The sequence below is a fragment of the Neolamprologus multifasciatus genome, chromosome 14, assembly GCF_963576455.1.
Source record: "Neolamprologus multifasciatus chromosome 14, fNeoMul1.2, whole genome shotgun sequence".
Classification (NCBI taxonomy): Eukaryota; Metazoa; Chordata; class Actinopteri; order Cichliformes; family Cichlidae; genus Neolamprologus; species Neolamprologus multifasciatus.
In genome coordinates, this window is record NC_140452.1 from 26,402,923 (window position 1) to 26,424,465 (window position 21,543).

The 21,543-nt window shown below is 41.9% G+C and overlaps 2 protein-coding genes across 2 annotated transcripts; one reads left to right on the forward strand and one right to left on the reverse strand.

The window, feature by feature from the left end:
- The first annotated feature begins 9 nt into the window (after positions 1–9).
- On the forward strand, positions 10–12,511 carry bace2 (beta-secretase 2). The gene is made up of 9 exons (XM_085131301.1): positions 10–574; positions 4,685–4,773; positions 4,906–5,122; positions 6,807–6,938; positions 8,034–8,168; positions 8,468–8,569; positions 9,058–9,207; positions 9,315–9,483; positions 10,769–12,511. Exons 1-9 carry the CDS (start codon positions 281–283, stop codon positions 11,008–11,010), a joined length of 1,530 nt encoding a protein of 509 aa, XP_084987427.1. The 5' UTR covers positions 10–280; the 3' UTR covers positions 11,011–12,511.
- A 645-nt stretch (positions 12,512–13,156) lies between these two features.
- LOC146504195 (transmembrane protease serine 2-like) lies at positions 13,157–21,342 on the reverse strand. The gene is made up of 11 exons (XM_085184388.1): positions 21,333–21,342; positions 21,074–21,151; positions 20,801–20,896; positions 20,599–20,712; positions 19,265–19,394; positions 19,042–19,152; positions 18,899–18,942; positions 18,021–18,182; positions 17,741–17,915; positions 16,037–16,128; positions 13,157–15,876 (listed from the first exon to the last, which is right to left on the reverse strand). Exons 1-11 carry the CDS (start codon positions 21,340–21,342, stop codon positions 15,755–15,757), a joined length of 1,134 nt encoding a protein of 377 aa, XP_085040514.1. The 3' UTR covers positions 13,157–15,754.
- Between the last annotated feature and the right edge of the window lie 201 nt (positions 21,343–21,543).

The following is a 21,543-nucleotide window of genomic DNA, read 5'->3' on the forward strand; positions in this document are numbered from 1 at the left end:
GTAAGAGTAGATGGAGGTGAAATTTCTTGCTGGAAATCGATCGACAGCGGACAGTTCACAGTGTCACTCACACCGCGTAAGCATGTCACCATGTACGGTGTATTTTTGACGGTGAAGCGGGATCGTTTCCATGATGGCGACCACCGCAGTACGGGCCAGTGTGAAAACTTGAGGAGAAAAGTTTGAGCACGGAACAGGAGTCTTTTTCTGAGACTTTCTCTGTTGTTACTGGCGTGATTAAAAAAAAAAACAAAAAAAAAACAAAAAAAAAAAACCTAACATGGCATACTCAACTTTCGTTTCGTTTGGGGCATTTGCTTTGAGTTTGTATTTCGGCGTGTCCTATTGTTACTTTTCCATACCGCTGAAAATATATCCAGGGAAGTACAACGTCTCATCGGATGTGAATTTGACGTGTCTTCGGAGAGTAGCGTTAAAGTCTGATGGAAGCGGCCTCTCTCTGGCCTCTGATCCCACCGGTACCGTGAACTTTCTGGACATGGTGAATAATTTGCAAGGAGACTCTGGGAGAGGCTACTACATAGAAATGTCAATCGGTACTCCTGGTCAAAAGGTAATGTAGCTCCTGAGCTCCTGTCTTTTTTAACTCTCTGAAATAGTTTAGACTTCAACGCACCACTTGTGTCAGCTTTCCACTTTAATCACTGTATTTGCGCTGTGTTGTGTGTGTGTGTTGTGTTTTTGTGTTTATTTGTTTTTTCCTGGATGCATTTGTGGTGTGTTTAATGTGTATGTGTGAATAGAGGCTGGTCCATCCACCATGTGATCCAGTGGTCAGAAGGTGGGCTGGGTGTGTTTGTTTTGACTCAGGGCCATGGATACCCATCTATACAGCACTGTGTATTTAAATATGCTTTTAAATGTCTGTGTAGGTCATCTTGAACGTTTGAAAAAAGGGCAACAGACTAGATCTCTATTACCCAAGAGGCTCCTTCATTTCTTTAAAAAAAAAAAAAAAAAAAAAAAAAGAAGAAGAAGAAGAAGTCAGGTATTTAATCCCCAGTGGAGGGTTGCCCCCTTTGGAAGTGGTCCTCAGGGTCCCTGATCCACTTGGTCATGCGAGTCGTCACATGAGCCAAGGTGGGAAGGGTGAAACTACTGTGTGGCTTCACCCCACCACATCTTGTGACCTGTTGAGGTCACCTGATGCAAGGTGTGAGTGGAGATGAAGCCTTCATCGTAGGTTGATGATAGCTGGTGTTGTAAGCCAGCACCAATGTTCAATCACTGACTCGTTTAACAGCCATATTTTTTTCAAGCTATTAAGTATATATTTCAAAATATGAGGTTTAAATTTACCCCTGCAGCAGAGGGTCATGGGAAAATAAGTATGTCTAGTACATTCTTACTTTTAGGCTCGCCTGGGACCACGGAGGAAGGATAATATAGCTGTAAGGGTGCTTCACCCTCATTATAGCCTAGGGGTCTGTAGACTAAACCCCCACCACCAACATCAACACTCTTTCTCTGGCTCACATGCACTCACATGATGCTGCCTGCGAGGACCAGTGTTTCTTAGCAGGCAGCTGACAGGGATTACCAGGCTCCCAGGCAGCAGAGAGCACCCCGAGAGTTGTACAAAATAGCACTTGCTCTACAGCAGCAGGGATATTCTTTTGGTTGCAGAACTTGGAAATGCGTACGTGTAATTTATTAGAACGTCATTTTTATACTGCTTGTTATGTAAAGCGTCTAACAAGATCATATTAATAATTGAGGAGGACTAAATCTGGGTGAGCCGGAGCTCCCGTCACTATTAAAAATACATGAGGCTTTAAGGGTGGCAGCGATTTGCCTTTGTGTTGTAAAGTAGTTGTCTTTGAATTGGAGCTTAAAGCAAAGGTGAATTATCTCATTAGTAAGTTGACCTGTTGCCCCGGGGCATCTCGAGTTAAACAGATCAGAGCTTTTAAGACTCTTGGGCAGCACATCTCAGTTTCTCAGGCTCACAGAGGCTTATCTGCGCTACCTGCCATGTCGTTGAGGATAACATTGCAGCAGAGTACACTTCCCACACTTCCTTATTATCAAGTCACAGTGTTGTATGCTTAATGACTTCTGTCCTAATAGAAAAGAACACTTTATAGTGTTCCACAAAGAAGAAAATTCCCTTTACCCTTATTACTTATAATTATTCAACAGGTAAATGTATAACAACAGATTATCAATCATAAAAGTCAGTCGGTTAAGCAAATGTCATCAATGCATTAGCACTGGAACTAAGATTACTATTCAGTTATATTCAGCATATTGGTATTTTAAACATGTTTCTCTATTGGGAGGAGTATGTATGTGTCAGTGGTGGCTCACCTTTACAAAACAGTAAATCAGAAAGGGCGCAGTCTTTATGGTGTTTTTTTTATTACAGCTGTGTGTTTCCTACTTTGTCAGAAAACTTGCTTTCTGTGCAGAGAACATTCACAAAAAGTTAATGACACGTTTAGGGGTTTGGCTATTGCCATTTAGTTTTTTGTTTCTTTGTTTTTTGTTGAATTGTTCACATTTGGGTGAGATTATGGAGTGCTTTTTTTAAGGCTAGCTCGCTTGTTTAGCAGAATGGATCCATATTGCTGCATCAAGCATTAAAACCACCTGAAAGCTGAACTTGATACAGATACCTGCTAAGCAGCCATTTTTATTATTTGTTTGCGCTTAAAGTCGTTCTTGCACAATTTCCAGGATGTTAATATTACGGATGTGTGAACATAATTGTAGGCTCAGACTTCTTTAATTGGTTTATGATGTACAGTAAAGATAGAGGAAGCTTCACCTCTTGATCCTCTAGTCTTTTATGTCCCTGTTCTGTCCGTAATTATAGTGAAACCTTGCCAGCAGAGAGCCATCTGCTTTGGTTCAGATTGTTTATTCGGTGGCAAAATGTCGTGTAACTCGATACTATTGAGTTATACTCTCAATATTATTCTAACTAGATGATGATGTGATTACAGGGCCGCGGTGTTCAATGAGGCACTATTCAAATCAGCCACTAATTGCGGCATCTGTTAGCATGTGGCACACACAGGCTGAGTGTTGGCTGGAGAGCCTCACATCTGCTAATTGGTACAAACAGGTAGCAGATGCACGCTGCCTCCATGGAGCTACCGCCAATTAGACAGCGAACGCTCAACTGCAGACTGCCACAGCAGGGGAAGAGACTTGCCTGAAGCTCTGAAGCTTGACAAAGGGAGGATAGTGTGACTAGTAAAAAGATAGGTGGTGTGAGGATAAGGAACTGCCCTTGCTTTCCCTTCTCGCTATTCTCCTTCACCACAGGATATCAGAATTTTCCAGTCAGGCCTGTTTGACTGGTTCAGGCCTTGTGTGAGTGGCCTGCTGCCATCTGCTAAGGTGGCAGAGGAGTTTTGGATGGCACAGTGACAGTGGTGGGACAGGAGCCAGCGCAATGAGGAGGAACTGATAAGCCCGGCTCAACAGGGGTTTCCCATGGCTGAGTGAACCAGTCAATAACATGTGGTTGATAATTACAGACCTGCTTTCATAAAGGCCAAATGAACCTGAGCATGCCGGTGGGATGTCGGCTACAAGGAAATGATTAAGAAAGTTTGCGCTCATAAGCAAACAGTGTAGTGTAATGGTCAACAAGCGTTTATCTGAAATGTAATTTAAGTAAACTACTGCCCGCTGTTGTGGTGTGCCTTAATGTAAAGGCAAACGCAACGAGGCGACAGTCGATCAGTTGTTGAAACCGCTGTTTACATTTGAACATGTCTAATGAGCTGCTCAGTTTTCATAGATTGCCACGAGTCTTTGTTGCTGATTCATCAGGTGGCGTCGGGGCATTAGGTTTATGACCCCCGCCTCGGTGGCGAATGCTTGCCAGCGAGTGTTAACATGGCCACAGCTGAAACATGAAGGTGACAGAAGTCTGCTGTTTATTTGTTCCTGCTCATTGACTCGATGCCTGGAAGGCAACTTGATCTCAAGTGCTGTTAACTCGTCCCCACTGTTCACATGACACATACCAAACAACTGGTTAGGTCATACAGTCATGAAAGCAGCTTGAGGCTGTCATGTTTGACTCTCAGATCACACATTCAGTGAACACTTACGTCCGAGGTGCATTGTTAATGACCAAGACCTTTCACACCAGCTTGTCCAACACTAGAACTGAACCAAAAGTAGTGCCGTTGCAACTTCATGTGTATCATTTCCTCTCGTGTGTGCTGCTAAAATAATGTTTACAGACGTTATTAAAAATCTGTAATTAATTTTAGCTGCAACCAAGCTGCGTTTTCTTCCTCCAGAGAAAATGTCCATTTACGGTCCTATATGAATCTTTCAGATGGGCACGAAACGCCCCTAAAAGAGATATAACCTTCTTTATGTTCGGCTATTTTTATGGCCCATTTCCCTTTCATTGTTTCCTTGAGAACTGTTGTAATTTACCTTTTGTGTTTTCATGCTGTGGGGAAATTTCTCGCATCTATCTTTCTCCCTTCTCCTCTAATCATATCTGCAAACAAACTTTAATGTCTTTTTAAAGCTTAAAGGCTTGTGAATGCATCCCCCTGTGCTTAGCTGTCATTCTTTTCTTTTTTTTTCTTTTTACCATGTGATTCTGGGGCCATGTAAGTGGTGGGGGAGGGGGGGTAACAGATAGCTGGAGTGATTGTTAAAACAAACTGTGCCTTCTGTTTTCCAGCTGAACATCCTGGTGGACACGGGCAGCAGTAACTTTGCCGTGGCTGCAGCTCCACACCAATTTATTACTCATTACTTCAACACTGCACTGTGAGTGGCTGGAATACTGCCTGCTTGCATTTTGTAATAACTGTAGTATAACATAGTAAATACAGTCAGTTTTTGTTATATATAGCTTTGTAACTGTTTACATATTCTGTTTTTTTTCTCTCCTGCTTTTAGTTCCAGTACCTACCGTTCAACCAGTCGCACTGTAGCTGTAAGGTACACCCAAGGCAACTGGGAAGGTGAGCTGGGAATGGACCGCGTCTCTATTCCCAGAGGCCCAAACGGGACCATCAACATCAACATCGCCGCCATCCTGTCTTCTGATGGCTTCTTCCTCCCTGGGATCAACTGGCAAGGCATCCTGGGATTGGCCTATCCTGTGCTGGCACGGGTACGGGAGATACTCATTTACAAGTTTGCATAAAGTTATTAAGCAAAGTCATTGATTTCTGCCCAGTGTGACATTAACTAGTAAGAAGCTGTTTTACACAAGACGGCACTCAAAGGACAGACATTTTGGCACACTCATACGTAAATTGTGAAAAAAAATGGGGATTTGATTTATTTCATTTGTGTTCTGTTCAACCATTTTCTTACACTTGTCCAATTCAGGGTTGTGGGGGCCTGGAGTCACTGTCATAGGGTGAAAGGCGTGGTATACTAGACAGATTGCCAGTCTATCACAGGATTAACACAGAGACACATTCAGGTCTACAGCCAGTTTAAAAATTGCCAGCTAACCTAACATGTATATCTTTGGACAGCGAGGAAAAACAAAACAAAGTACCAGCTGGTGGATTTGAACCCAGGACCTTCTTGCTGTGAGGCAACAGTGCTACCAAAGCACCACTGAAGTGCCCAATAAAAGCATTGATTACTAAAATAACATAAACTAATTATATTGAGTGAATCCTCTGAGCTTGTCCGGACAGGCAACGTCATTCTCACTTACATGCCTCCCACTCCGCACGTCACATATCAAACACCCTTCCAATTTAGCAGTCTACTTAAGCTGCAAATCCTCTGACTGCTGCCCTGAGTCACTGCTGTTTTAACCCCTGGAACAGCTCCAGCATCCACCTGTGTTCTCCGTGGGATATTTGCTCCTTACTCGTCAATTTCTTGGTGTGTCATATTTGCAGAATGTCGTTTTTGGAGCACAAACACCATATTGAATTCTGTTTCTGTATGAATCATTGCAAAATGATTTGGCTAATTAAAGTGCTGTTTTCCATGTATGTGGAATTAAACACAAACCTAAGGATGAGAGCAGAAGAAGGAAGCAAAACCTAAGAAAAGGTGAACATGCAGGTTTCATAAAGGGAATGTGACAGCAATGCATGGCTTCCTGTTCGCCTCCATTTCTGTTAAACCACTGAATAACTTTGCGGTCTAATCTTATCTGAATGTCGTCATCGACCTTTCACATGAAAGAAGAAAACTTGTTTGTGATATAATTACAGGAGGCTGTGTTTTTCTTATAAAATGATGGGGTGAGGATATGTTGTTGCTGTATTTTATCATCTCTTACTTCTCCCGTATACCATAGATGTGAATTAATCAGTTTTCTTTTTTCAAAAGAAGAGCTAAATCAAGGTGCTTTACCCAGTGTCAGCTTTTTTTAACAGATTAATCTCGTCTTAATGGAGCGTTAAAGACGTCAGCGCAAACTGCACAATACGTACCTTCATTCTGCGCTGACTGCAGCAACCTTTGGGATCAAATGTCAGTGATTGTGGAGCTGATACGCTTACACTGACCACTTTGTGCCGTTGGCGACTCCTGAGTGTTGAGGTTGAACTTTCTTTCAGGCTGTTTGTCATGCATGACGTGGTGACACTGTGGAAGAAAACAGGAGTGAACATATCACAGTCCAAACTGATGATACACCGCTGTCACATAAAAACACATTTCAGCATTTCCATTCAATAGAGCTGATGTTTGAGCTGATTGATTTTCTACGATGTTGTGTGTGAAGCTTTTACAGTCTGTGTAGTTACACAAGCTAAAGGTATAAAATGTAAAGGTTTCACTCGATCAACATTATTTAACACCGTTTCGTGTGTCTCCACCAGCCTGACTCGTCCGTGGAGCCCTTCTTCAACTCCGTGGTGAGACAGCTGGGAATTCCTGACGTCTTTTCCCTCCAGATGTGTGGTGCTGGACTGTCAGCCGGCAGCGAAACAGACACTATGGGCGGCAGTCTTGTGAGTAGTCAGAAGTAACACCCCAAGGAGGAGTTTGATTAGATAAAAACATTGGTTTTAAACAGTCTTTATATTTTGGATCTCAGTCTGAGATTTTGATAGCTTGTGTGTGTGTGACCAGCACCTTTTTATAAACGTCATAGCTGATGTCCTTCATGTCACTGTGTTTCCACATTGGAAGGCCTTTCTACTTTGACTGGAGCTAATTAAGCTAAGATAGCATCCTGCTGAGAGCAAGTCTGTCGCTGTAATACTTTCGACCTTGGTGCCTCGCTCACCGCATCTCCATCATGTGACCCGCTGGTGCAGACAGATGGATAAGATGGCAGGGTGCTTGTGCGTGTATGTGTGTTTATCGACTGTGGTCTGTCAGAGTGTGGGCACAGGGATAAACATTTGAGTGTATTCTTGTTGGATATTTAATGTGGCACACTTGACCTGGTGATGATTGTGTGGTTTTATTCCTTCACGGTGGTGAAAGTTTCTGCCCGAACATCCACTAAGAGTGTTTTAGGCCACAAGTCATATGCTAAAAATTAGAGATTCTCACACAAGTCGGATACAACGATGAAGCAACAACATTATATATCAAAGAGGTCAAAGGTCACAGGGATATCACAACGTTCTGTGAAGCACTTCTGACTAATATTGATTAGGATACTGAGGGAGAGACTGTATTTTAAGTAAATTATTGAAGAGGACTATGGTGTTATTAAGTAAATAACACCATAGTTTTTCCACCACATGGCTCTCTGCCACTCCCTCTGTTAGCATCATGTTTGGAATGCCACAAACAAAAGCCGAGCAGAGCGTGAATGAGTACATAACGATCATAATGCACAAATAAGTACACATAACAAATGTTAGCGAAATCTGTTGTTTGTGTTTTGAGTGTTTGGCCGATATGTCAGAATTAGATCACCAAGTATCGGTATTGTATCTGTCTTAAGAATCTTATTCCTCTCAGGCTCTAATTTTAAGTTTAGTTCGATACTGAAGTGGTGAAGCTAAACAGATATGTAAACTGCAACTTAGCTGATTTACTGAGGCAAAAAAAAATAAAAGGCAGTAATTCTGGTTATCTTCTTCTCTTAGATAATGGGTGGGGCTGAACCAAGTCTGTATCGAGGCTCAGTGTGGTATACCCCTATAATAGAAGAGTGGTACTACCAGGTGGAGGTGTTGAAGCTGGAGGTGAGAGACCAGAATCTGAATCTGGACTGCAGAGAGGTAAAACTTCACAGTCTGAATCGCTTCTCTCACTGTCTGATCCTAACTCCACACTGCACTATTTCAAAGTGAACTGTAGCTTTGACTTGGAAGTTGACTCACAGCACTTGATTAACTGGCTGTGTCAAGGTTAAAACACTGAAATGTAAGAGAAGCCGAGTAGGAGTGTAATCCAGTTTGTCTGCTTGTGAAAGAACTTCCTCATTTTATATTCTTTTGTTTGCTCGAGGTCTTCCATAGGAGCCCGTTGCAGCGAGAACAAACCCTACCGCACGTCACTCTTTCTCTCTTTCTTTCAGTATAACATGGATAAAGCTATAGTCGACAGTGGGACGACTCTGCTGCGACTTCCTGTCAACGTCTTCAATGCATTGGTAGAAGCCATCACACGCAGCTCTCTGGTATGTTGCCTCCGCTCCACAGACAATGATGAAACATGTTGTCAGAGCAAAGATATGCAGGGGAGAATAGCACACACTCACTGTTCAAGGACGTAGTAGCTTTAAGTGGAGGGATCGAGGTTTTTTTTTCCTGTTATAAAAATATATATGTGTGTGTGTGTGTGTGTGTGTGTGTGCTCCATGCCTTTGTTTATTTACCGTTAGGCTTTACACATTTCTCACCTTTTTGGAACTGCACACAAACAGTTCCCAAGGTTAATTTGAACTTGGAGGCAACATTTTCAATTAAAGCAGCCACATCCTTGCAGATGAATACAAAGTAGGAAAATGAAAGCAGAACATCAAAACTTGTTTTGGTGCTATGTTGACCTTCTTTTTCTGTCTTTATCCTTTTTATCCTTCGCACTGTCTCTTTTCTGTCTCTGTCAATTTCTTACTGTGACTTTTTCTCTTTCCTCCTGTTTTTGTTTTTTTTTTTAAAAATTCAGATCGAGGAGTTTTCTTCAGGGTTCTGGGAAGGCACCAAGTTAGCATGTTGGATGAAGGGAGAGAACCCCTTGAGGTTTTTCCCTAAGCTGTCCATCTACCTGAGGGCCACGAACACCAGCGAGTCATTCCGCATCACCATTCTGCCTCAGGTGCCAGGCACATATATAATCATATAATCATTATAATCATTCCTTCTCTAGAGCTTCCATCAAACAAAGACAAACTCATCTCATCCTCATTTCTTGTCATCTCACAGCTTTACATCCAGCCAATCACGGACGTTGACAGCACGCTGGACTGCTTCCGTTTCGGGGTGTCGTCGTCAACAAATGGCATGGTGATCGGCGCCATTGTTATGGAAGGCTTCTACGTCGTGTTTGACCGCACTCAGCGGAGACTGGGCTTCGCACTCAGCAGCTGTGCAGGTCAGGATTCATACTGGTGCCACTTACTGCAGTTATATGTCTGTAAATATTTTGCTTTTTATGAGAAACTACAGCAGAAATCCTAAAGTACAGAGTAAACCAGACGTCAGCTAATGATAACTTACTGACAGGCAAACTCCTAAAGTCAGCCACTTTTGGGCTCCCTGACCAAGAGCTCAACACGGTGTCCTGTTCACTGAGATCTAAACGTCAAAGGTTAAGCCTTCAGTGGCACTTCCTCATAGTTCTGTGGAAAAATGAACTTTGGCCAAGCCTCCGTCCCTAATACTGAAGTACAAAGGTAATTTTTGTTGTGTACTGAGCAAACACTTTTGTATGCTTAAGGTTGGAGGCTTGTGACAGCATTTAATGTCTAAGCAGGGCAGGTAAAATAAATAAGAAAGTTAAATGCCATTGTTTGGCATGATGCCTGAGCCCGCTATCGAAGACTACGAGCAGCAGTGTGCTTGATTAAAAAGCTGGGATAAAGTCTGTAGCCTGGCTGTTTAATGCTCTGTATGTGAGAACAAGAATTTCAAGACATCCTGAAGCCAATGTAAAGATTATAAAATAGGAGTGACGTGAGCTCACTTGCTGCAACGTGTTAATGGTCTGTGTCATTTGGAGGCATGAAAGAGATCAGTTATCTGAGCAGGTAAACAAGGCAATAATTGTGCATGAATAATTTCTTCCAGTTCCACCAAATTCAATTCAATTTTATTTTTATGGGCTAAATCACAACAACAGGAACCCTCAAAACGCTTTATATTGTAAGGTAAAGACTCTACAATAATACACCAAAAATCTCAGCAATCAAATGACCCTATTTGAGCAAGTTCTTGGTGACAGTGGCAAGGAAAAACTCCCCTTTAACAGGAAGAAACCTCAAGCAGAACCAGGAGGGCAGCCATCTGCCATGACCGGTTGGCCAAAGAGGCCATATTTAGCAATTTCTAAATGTTCCTTAAATGAGGAAAAACAGGAATGAAAAATAGATTTTGCACACTTTTAAAAGCAACAGTTGTTGAGTTAAATGTTTAAATGTTTAAAACGTTCATTTGCTCATTGTCAAGATAGCCTCAGCTAGCTCTCAGTCCAGCAAAAGTTCTCTTCACCTGTCTTTCCAGCTTTTCTCAAACATTAGCTCACAGTCACAGGTTAACTCTTTTTATTTGGCACTTGTTAAATTTGTATTGAATGAGAGCGTATGAGTGATGCTAACTTAATGCTGCTTTTTTGGTTTTATGAGATAATGTTATAAGACCTCTCTCATACGTCACTGCAGTGAGCGATGGGGTGGCTCTGTCAGAGATTGAGGGACCCTTCTCTGCAGCGGACGTGGCGGCCAACTGCTCTGGCGGCCCACTGAAGGAGCCTCTTGTGTGGATGATATCTTACGCCCTGATGGCAGTCTGCGCATTGGCCCTCCTCATCCTGCTGCTCATGCTCATCCTGCCCTGCAGATGCGGAAACCGGAACGGTGAGATCACGGACGAGTCCTCGCTGGTACGACACCGCATCAAATGACTGAGAGGGCAAAGTAGAGCGAACCCGGGGAAGGGACAGTCGGACAGTGAGCAGAGCGCCTCCACAAGAGGCTGCACCGACCAATGACACTCGACTTAGGATTTTTAGACTGGACTCATCAGCTTGGCCCACGGAGGCAGTCGCACAGACAGATCAACTGCCTCTTAAAGGGAAAAATCCCCAAAACAATTCTTTAAAAAAAACAGCTGTTGGTGGTGAATTTGTATTTTCTTGTTGGTTTTTTTGTGGTCGTGGCCTCTCTTTGACGATGATAGTTTGCTAATGTTATGCTTATGTTGCCTTAATCCACCTACACAGGCTGGTGGAGGCACTCAAATTATAACTGGGCTTGTTCTAATTAGAACTGCTAAAGGTATTCTGAGAAATCTAGAACTTCAATAACACTAGAAGGTGAACAAAATTATTAAAGCAGTTAATAAGTATACACACACTAACCATCACAGCAGAAATCAAAGAACAGCTCAGCGGTGCAGACAATCACAGCACATCCAGAAGGAAGGATAATAACACTGATATAATCTCTATGCAAAAGGTGTTTTCTAGGTTTCTAAGCCTTATAAACCAAAAGTGCCTTTATTTTTTTGTGGGGGGGTTCAATCTAATGCCAACAACGGGATCTATTTCTTGGATCTATTTTGAAGTTTTCCACTTGTCTGTGGAGTCAAATGATTACCCAGAGATATTACATAAAAAATAAACTAATTAAAGTAAAGCTGCTCACTGGTAATAGGAAGAATATGAAAAGTTACACTCGTGTTTACAGCGCCTGTAGTGCCTTTGTGGTCTCGGCTCTCTGCTAGAACAGTGTCAGCAGTGTGGGACTTACTCTGCTGAATTGCACTTCCAAAGTGTATAAGAAGTGTTATATAAAACGAAAGATCAATATTTCTCCTTCTGTAACGTAGTTTATTATTTTAATGTAGCTATACCCATTCTGTATACCCTCAGCTTTATATTTAAGTCTCTTTGAATGTGATTGTATCATCATTATTATTATTATTATTATTATTATTGTAATTATAATTATAATTATTCCAGATCTTTGCTTTCTGAGACTAGAATTCAAAGGCTGTTTATACTGCACATTTTATACAAATCATATACAGAAACACTTCAGCATTGATTTTCTTTGTTACTTGTGGGCTTCAGTTAACGTTCTAGCAAAGCAGACATTCCTGTTAGCAGTAAAAAAGAGATAAAGAATCGACTTATTGAATGTCATTTTGCAGTCTGTTCGCACCAGTGACATAAGGTCCATACACAGTCCACAGAAGATGCTGCGCCACAGTTCAGCCTCATTCAGCTTCCTGTAATCTGACCGAAGCTGCACTAACATGTCTGAAAAAATGTCAATTTATGAAACTGTTTCACTGAAAGTACACTTGAATCTAAAACTGCTCGCTTATTTATGAGTGTATTTTTTTTCTGTGCCAAAAATTGTAAACTGTGTTGTAAATAAAACAACTTGTGACAAATCAAAGACATAATCGTTTTTAAATCATTTTTATTTCTTTTTGGATGAGAAATACAACAAAATAAAACGTACTTAAATGTAGCTTATAATAGACAAAGTAATTTCAAAAAGTAACATAAATTATGAAAAAGAAAATGGCAATAATTCAATGTAAGTTTTTCTCTGTATACGTGTCTGGTTGATACCTCTGTGAACAGAAGTACAATTCATCTGGTTGTGTTTGAACATCTGCTATTAGCAACTCACATCTGCATGTGAGTTGCTAGTAGCAAATATTTTTATGCTAACACAAAAGGTCAAGATGAATATAATTACTTCATAATCATCACAATATTAGAGCTGTAACAGTTATTATCTTGATTAATGGTTAAATGTCTCTCAGTGTAGTCTTTAGCCGCTCTTCATTTCTGCTTAATTTGCCAAAACACATGTAAACATAAATAGAAATACAGTAGATAAGGCAAAAACAGAGTTTGTACAATTCTAACAAGCTTGAAAGATAATGTATGTCACCACCTTTACCCGGTTTTAACACCGAGTAAAGACTAGATCTTTTTTTGGATGTCTTGCTGCATAAAACCTTTAACAAAAGGCTGTACTTTATTTTCTAAAAAGCTGTGACTGCCTACAGCTGTTTTTCCTTTATTTAAGAAAAAAAAAAAAGAAGCGGTGTCATTGTGGTATTGTAAAAAGCTGTGTCATCAGACTCATGCTCTGGCTTCCTCAAAGTACCCTGCTCAATTCATGACACAAATGTTGAGAACTACGAGTCAAATGTTCAATAAAGCTTAATGCTACTTGATGTCAGTGTTCCTAAGCATACGGCTGAAACGGACACTGATACAAATGATTGATTAGAACAACTTTCATTTGCAGAGGGACCTGTTGCTAGTTTAGTCTCTCTGACTGTTTCTGAGAGTAAAGTACACAAGTTTCACGACTCAAGGTGTGCTTGGTAATTTTGATAGCTATTGAAACAGTTGTGGGGCGGAAAGTGGCTTTAAAGAGCCTTTGCGATTTTTGGTGATTAAAGTTCTGTCATTTAGTTGCTTTACTCCAGCCCATTCACTAGCTGAGACCACATCCTCAGGTAGGTTTGGTATTTCTAGTAGATAATTGCAGATTGCACAAGCATGAATTGAGGCTGCTGTTTGGGGGAAGGCCTCAGAGGGGACTTCCGGGTTAGGCATATCCCGATGTGCTAATGAGAGGTGAATGTAATGAAAAAAAGGAGGAAGTGTGTGGGGTCGTTTATAGACGGAGAGCTGGGAAATTCAGATAAATGAGCCAGTACACACCCAAGAATCCAGCCCCAGATACTGAGAACCACCAATACACCATCGGGTGGGGGCACCAGCCACTGGCAGGGAGTGTGGCTGGGAAATAGGCCCCACACCTGGGGGCCTGACATGTTCTGAGAGAGAGACCTGACCTGAAACACAGATATTTCCTGTGTCACCCTCCCCAAGACCTTCGGTGTCTACATGCAATTTAAAACTGAGAAGTGGGCACCGACACCAGAGGTGAGGCTGAATGTACAGACCCCCCTCTGGATGCTGTTCAGTGTGCCCACCCCCAAGGCCCTATATGTATGTGTCATGAGAATGAAAGTAATGAGTGTGTCTAAGTTGTGGAGGAAAACTAAGGTACAGGCAGCCATGAGGGGGGAGAGAAGGAGGGCCTCCCCTGCACCTCAGTGACACACCTGCATCCCAAGCCCCTGTGTGTGTGGAGGGGGGAGGAGCCAGCTTCCTCGCTGACCACCAAGGGCAGGGAGGCGCAGGCCCATACAGCCTATTGCTGCAGCTCCACCGACGCCCAGGGTGACCCGTCCGACCACCCCACTCTTTTGTCTCTTTTAGCTAGGTGCTGTTTTTAAGCTTATATGATTCACAACTCAGTCTTCAGTGGCTTAACAAAATAAAAACATTGCTCTGAAAATGATCAAGTACAAGTAATGGTCTAAATGAGTGAAAAAGCAGCCAATGTCCAAAGAAAAACCTTTAAAAACCTTCAGAAGACCTGGAGAACTATTGATCAAGACCACTTTATAAAAAGTAGGAAAGACAAGAAAGTATGCTCACACTTTTGAAGCAAAATATGAAGAAATGAGGAGAGGATAAAGACTTTTGCACAGTACTTTGTTTGAATTTTTGTTCCTTCTTTACAAGAAAAAAAAAAAAGCTTTGTAATCCTCTGCGGATGATAAAGGCGAAGGATACCAAAGACAATGAAACATAATGTCAGGGCATGGATTAACCTTTTGGCTTGTCAAACACTCAAACAAATACGATTAATCACACAACACAACATTAATATCCTAACTTGGCGTCAAGGCCCTGCTGTGATTCAGACATACGGTGTTTATCATTACATCCAGCCTCCAGGTCAAGCTGTACAACTCAGAGCACCAGATGGGTAAACCTTCTTATAACATCTGGTCCTCCAAAGAGATTAAATCAAAAGGTACATAAAGTGCATGAAATCACACAGAGTGAAGTTAAATTTGACTTTTAATCAAAGTCTAATCTTTCTTTATATTTTACACTTGGCCTGTTCATGAGTGCCATGACAAAATCTCAAAACGAATGAACCTTCATCTGACGGTGGATCCAGTCCGGGAAGCATGAGACGTTGCCGTAAACACCCGGTGCATCCTGCCCAGCGTACTGTTCCCCACAAACGCTGTCACCTATGAGCCACCATACTCCATCCATCAGGGACACCAGAGGGCCGCCGCCGTCAGCCTGAGACACAGTTCAGGAACAAACAAAGGGCAATACTAACTTACAGTGACTTTGAGAGGCTACATGAGGACTTTTGAGGACAGTTTTAGGTCTTTCATGGATTTCTGAGGTCAGTGAAAATGCTCTAAATTATCCAAATAAAAGGGGATATAATAGTCAGCTGCCTCCTCTGGGCTCTAACTGTACATTCACTGCTGACTGAAGTGGATTGTTACAGGCACAAAAATGAACAGTTTATTTAAAACGGTTGCTGCACACAGAACATAGTGCTGGACTTGTTTGAGAGCACCGCAAAAGCAGTTACATAAGAGCATGAAAATGTTTTGGATTCTTTGATGAACAAAAACTACTTTTATGCGACGGTCTGTTTGGACTGGCTGAACTGCAAACACTATTGGAGCGCATTGTTCTGAGTCTGCATTCAGAAACTCCATTCCCACTAAAACTGAACCATTGTAATCTCGAGGTGGGTCACACTGTGGACCTCTGACACTCAAGGACACTACACAGCTAAACTGATTATCATATCCTGGGATATCCTGTTCGTGTAGGCGATGAAACTGTTGCACTCTGCAGCATCTATGAGAGACACCTGAGCCTTCATCAGGTATGGAAAGACAGAGTCTGTCAAAAAAACAAAAAAACATAAATGACTATATAAAATAACGCTCACACTCTCCTCTACGTTCAATCACTTGACAATGAGTGCAGGACTTTGATGCCATCTAGTGGTAGTAGGCGGCAATGAGCACCAATACTGATTCACTAACTACAGCTGCCTCACCATTTGCTCTGTGACCAAATCGTGTTATCCAGCACTTGTGATGAGCAGTGACTTTCAGGCCCACGTTTGGGAGGCACACGGGTCCGATGTTCCTGAAGCTACCGAGGAGTAAACATCTCTGCTGTAACGTGTTTAACACAGGACGAGATGCTGCTGTTAACAATGGTGTCAATGTGTGCACTCTTACAGCCTCTCTGTACACAGACTGCCACCGTGTGAACAGCTTATTCACACAGAGGGTTATACACAGCTGACAGCTTGCTAGTTTGCTAAATGTAACGCTTACTGAAGTAACAGTCCCAAATGCATCCACTGAGGATGTGCATCTTCCAAAATGTCAACAGGTCTCTGAAACCCTTCAACAAAAGTTATTTAAAACTTCTATGGATGCACTTTTAACAAGAACGCCTTATCCTAAAATATATGATGCCATGACTGGCTAACAATGCCTGGTTATTAAGACTTCTGGTTGAGATTAAGGAACTGGGGGAGGAAAGACAACTGATTAAAACATGTTAATATGGGATTAACTTTGCTGAGTCCATCTTAGATTTATGCAGTAAATCTGTGGCTGTAAATCTGTATAAGACAAGATAAGATATACTTTACTTATCCCAAAGTGGGAATGCAGCAACTCAAGATTAGAAACAGCCTAAAAGTAGAATGAATATAAACACAAGCACAATAACATAATATACAATCTGGCGAAACAGAGATATCAAGATAAAACTACTATCAAGAAGCTAAACAGACTCATTGGCGACTTTATTAGGTGCGCATTTCAGCTGCTGCTTAAAGCAAACATCTGAATCATGTGATATATATGGGTCATATGACAGCAACCCATTGCATTTAGGCATGCAAACGTGACAGGGTGCTGAAGTTTGAACTGAACGGAGAATGGGGATTTAATAGGTGATTTAAGGGACTTTGCACAAGAGAGTTAACTCATATTACTCGTTATAATCAAATTATGCAGAAGAGCATCTCTGAATGTGCAGCACATCAAACCTTGAAGCAGACAGGCTACAGCAGCAGAGGGTCACATGGTCAGCTATTGACAGGAAACTGAGGCTACAGTTTGCACCTGCTCAACAAAATGAGGCAGTAGAAATGCTGCATGGTCTGATGTGAGCCAACATTCAAATAGCAGGGTCAGCTATTTGATTAAACATGAGGCCCAGGGACCAGATTTGGCCCAGCATTGACCTCAATCCGGCCTGCTGGATGGCGTTGGGAAAAGGAGGACAGAAATGTGGGGATTTTAAATGCATTTTCACAAGTTTTACAGCTTTAATAAAAAACAGTACACCAAAGTAATTAACTAATTGATTTCTGTAACTTTATACATTTATTCTTACAATTTAAGCCCATGCTGACAGATTTTTTTTTAGTTTACTAAAGCAGCATTTCTTCACCATGTAAGAAAAACTGAGAAATAATGTTGAAATTACTTTTTTTTTGTCCTATATTAAGGTCTCTCATTTATTAAATGTGTAGGTAAAATTTTTAAACTTACAGAAATCAGATAAGATGAGAGTGGGCTGTATGTGGGCCGCAATATAAAAGACTGGTTTCTTGAACATGGCAGTGAGTTCACTGAACTCAAATGATCTCCACAGTCACCACATCTCAGTCCATATTAAATAAGAATTAATAACTTCAATTAACTAAAAGGTGATTATAATAATGTAATGAAGGGGCTTATCATAAGCACCTGTTATGTCCAAAGGTTGGAAGAGCCTCATACGAGCAATGTCATTTTTCAGGGTCTGGCTGTTGTAGCCCTCATGAGTTATAATGCGATGCACCGAGTAAGCAGGGTTAAACAGAGGGCCTAATGGGTCCACTATCCCAGCATACTGCCCAGTCTGCAGGACTGGTGGCCCTGCAAAGGTGGGGGGTGACCAGCAGAGATTTGATTAATGGTGGATCAAACCACGGTTACTGAAGGGTGGTGAAGGTGAAGGTGGAGGTGGAGGACTGGTCACACACTGAGCGGCAGTGACTATCCAGTAGGGGGAGATGATGGCTCCTCCACAGCAGTGAGAGCCGGCAACCTGGAGGCTGACTTGCCACGGCCAGGACCCCAGGGAGGCCAGCTGTCCTGCAGATGCCCTGCTGGAGTTCACCCTGCTTCCACAATCTGAAAAAGGAGGGTGCTATTAGAGCATTCTACAGCTACAGGCTTTCAGAGAGACAAAACTTATTTAAAAAACTTTAAATGTTGGAAAACGTCAACAACATACTGGAAAAAAAACCAGTGTGATTACGAGGCAGAGCCTTCAGCTATCCTCGACTATGGAAACAACTCCCAGATTGGATTCAGGAGACAGACAACCTCCCGCTTTTAATATTAGGCTAAAAATTTTCTTTTTGATATGCTGGATGCACTCCACTATTACATTAAATCATTAGTAATTAGCAACTTTTGGTTCTCGCTATACTTTGCCTGTCTTGTCTCTCTCTGCTCTCTTCTCTTTTTTCTTTATCCCCAAACTGAGCCTTGTTCTGCTGGAGGTTTCTTCCTGCTAACAGTGAGTTCTTCGTTCCCACTGTCGCTTTCACTGAGGTTTGGTATTGTAGAGACCCTACACTATTAGAAAGAAACCTCAGCTAACACACCCCTTTCTGTGATCCAGCACATGGTGACAGTGGGAAGGAAAAACTCCCTTTTAACAGGAATAAACCTTTATGTGCTTGTAATTCACTTGCCAGGTGAAAGGTTGCTGGTTTGTTTCCAGCTGGAGTCATAAATCCCCTTTTGGGTTGGGTATAAGGGGGTTTACCTTATAATATAAAGCACCTTGAAGTGACTGTTGTTGTGATTCGGTTCATTTCAAAGAAAGTATAAAGACATACCAGTACAGTGCAATGTCACCACCATGTTGTTAGGACATGTACTTCTGAGGATGGGAGGAAAAAAGACATTTGGAATGAGATCAGGTTAATATTATATCAATATTAGCATTTTGACACAGGTTTATCATTACCAGCTCACTCACTGTAGGGCAAGTTGTTGCAGTATGGATGCCTGAGGGTTGAAGTTAGACTTCACTAGTAAGAATCCATCATTAGCATCAGCCCTTTGCTGGTCTGATTTAAAATACGTGCCCCTGTCAAAGCACAAATTGTAAAAAAAAAAAAAAAAAAAATTGAGCATCGCTTGAAAATTGTTCACAGAGCAGCTTTTGTTTCATCTCGGGCTGAACTAGCTGAGCATCTCACCTGCTGTATCCGATGCTCTGGCAGCTCGCTCTGCCCTTCTCCTCGGTCCAGCCATGAGAACCAACAGATTTCCAGGCTTTACTCTGAGTCGAGTAGATCTGAAGCAGGAAACTGGAGCCGTGCAGCCTCACTGAGCACAAACAGCAAACACAAGCGATGACTTGGCATTTTGTCACAAGTGGAAAGTGGGTGAAGAGGCAGCCAGTTGAGAGTGAAGCACACAAAGGACTGGCAGTTAACAAGGGAAGATAAATGCTTCAGTCTACATATTATCTCATTATCTCATCATGAGGAATATGGATGATTCCAGAAAAACAAACCTATAAAAGCATCAAACTTTTCCGTTGTATAAACTCTGACCTTGTTTTCAAAGATTGGAAATCCAGATGAACAGAGTTAACTTTCTGGGATTCTCTCACCTTCTTTTATTGAGCGTGCATCAAGATAACAACTAATGAGGCTACCTGGGAACAGGTCAGCAGCACCATTGGGTGTAAACCGAGCTTCACCACTCTGTGAAGAAGTATGGTTTTAGAGGATTTTGGGGGGATTTCATCATCTATTGACCATAATTCAGAGAAGTCTCTGTAGGGTAGAGAGTTGAAAGCTGGGTTTGACACCCCCAGGTGGCACTGCTTTAAAAGCAGGCATGATCCTGTGATATAAATCCCTGCAACTGATCAGTTATCCTAAACACAAGTGTGATCCAAGGTAAACCTCGAGTCATGCTGTTGTCTTCTCTTGGCTCCAGCTCAGTTAAGATTGGCTAAGGTGAGCTATAAATCTGTTCTGTGGGAATTTCCATTTTTTTTGGAAATCCCAGAGAAGCTTCATTTGCTGGCTAATAAACAGAACGGCTCCCGGTGATTGCATGGGGCACTAGAACACACAGTGTGGCTAATTTACACATATGTGAAAGTCTCATTAGGGCTTAATAGTATATTCAGCTTTTAGGGCAGCATAACGCTTCCATGGAGAAGATGTCTTTTCCAGAGAAGTCCTTAGTTTTGCTCATTTCTGCAAGACAATGCAAGGTGCCAGTAGTCCAGATGAAAAACTGACCCACTTGCAGTCCAGACCTGTCCCCCTTTGCAAATTTTGTGCGCTATGAAACAAAAAACGCAACAAAAGAGGCTCCAAAATGAAATCTTATCAGCGCGAGAATGGGAAAGCATTAAACTTCACCCCAAAAAAGTCCACATTTCATTTGTTGTTTTCCAAGTTTTTCTTTTTTGGAAACCAGGTTCTTATCAGTGTGTTTCATTCAGCTTTATTGAACAAATCTAAAGGTGGAGGACAGAGAAGCTTTTTCTTCCCACCATGAAGCTGCTTACCACAGTTAGCTTCGTCCTGGCCTGCGGGACAGTCTGTAACCCCATCACACCACTGGGACTCCCACACACTGTTCCCATCTCCACATTTAATCCCATGAATACAGGATGAAGAAACTGGAATTCAAGACAGGAACCAGAAAAAAAATCAGTCTTCCAATCTCAGTAATGTTGACTCAGTTCACTAAATAAATCCTTCACTTACAGTAATAGGCAAGGAGGATTCCAGCCACCAGCAGCAGCAGCAGCAGCAAGGAGATGACAGCAGCAACAGTGAACTTGATGCACCTGTGTTTGAAATCTGACAGAAGAGCGCTCACCGTGACTGGAAACCCACTCACACCCAGCTTCACGATTATATTATACACAAAACAGTTTCTAATGACACTTTTTGTTACAAGCAGCGTCCAAATGATGTGCCTGGTATCTGTACAGTTGTGTAAAGAATTTTAAATTGTATTAAAAGACACTCAAATACCTTTGTGCTTGGGGATGGAGGGACTGATGTCAGGTGGAGGCTTCAGCGCCACATTGTGAACATACTGGGGTTGAACATCTGATTCGGCGAGCAGGAAGTTTCATCTTCTCATATTAACGGATGAAGTGAGGACAAGCGTCCAGATACTTTTGGCAGAGCAACTTTACAAAGTGTTTTTGTAAAGTTACAATACTTAAAATAAATTGAAAGCTGGTCTTCTTCTCAAGGCTGATTAAATGCAGATTAAAACTCACCGGACTGGTGGTCATTTTCTGTTTAATCATCTGTATTTTGAAAAAAATGAAATAAAATCCCCCTGTGATAACTTTCACTCAGATAATCTCATCCACATCACTGCCAGCACCTCCGGCATCTCCTCCCAGGCTCCGCTCTGCTCATTATCACATGGACGCGATCAAATAAAGAGTTTGTATGAAAACTGTCACGCCTACACTTCACACAGCATCAGT

What these genes read in the sequence shown, in the direction of transcription:
- bace2 (XM_085131301.1), top strand. Translation starts at nt 281, where the DNA reads ATGGCATACTCAACTTTCGTTTCGTTTGGGGCATTTGCTTTGAGTTTG. An exon ending in CATTACTTCAACACTGCACT is followed by an intron (nt 4,774 to 4,905) that starts GTGAGTGGCTGG and finishes TCCTGCTTTTAG; the next exon opens with TTCCAGTACCTACCGTTCAA. An exon ending in GCATCACCATTCTGCCTCAG is followed by an intron (nt 9,208 to 9,314) that starts GTGCCAGGCACA and finishes GTCATCTCACAG; the next exon opens with CTTTACATCCAGCCAATCAC.
- LOC146504195 (XM_085184388.1), bottom strand. An exon ending in CTCCATCCCCAAGCACAAAG is followed by an intron (nt 20,897 to 21,073) that starts GTATTTGAGTGT and finishes CTCTTCTGTCAG; the next exon opens with ATTTCAAACACAGGTGCATC. An exon ending in TGCCGCTCAGTGTGTGACCA is followed by an intron (nt 17,916 to 18,020) that starts GTCCTCCACCTC and finishes CAGGGCCACCAG; the next exon opens with TCCTGCAGACTGGGCAGTAT.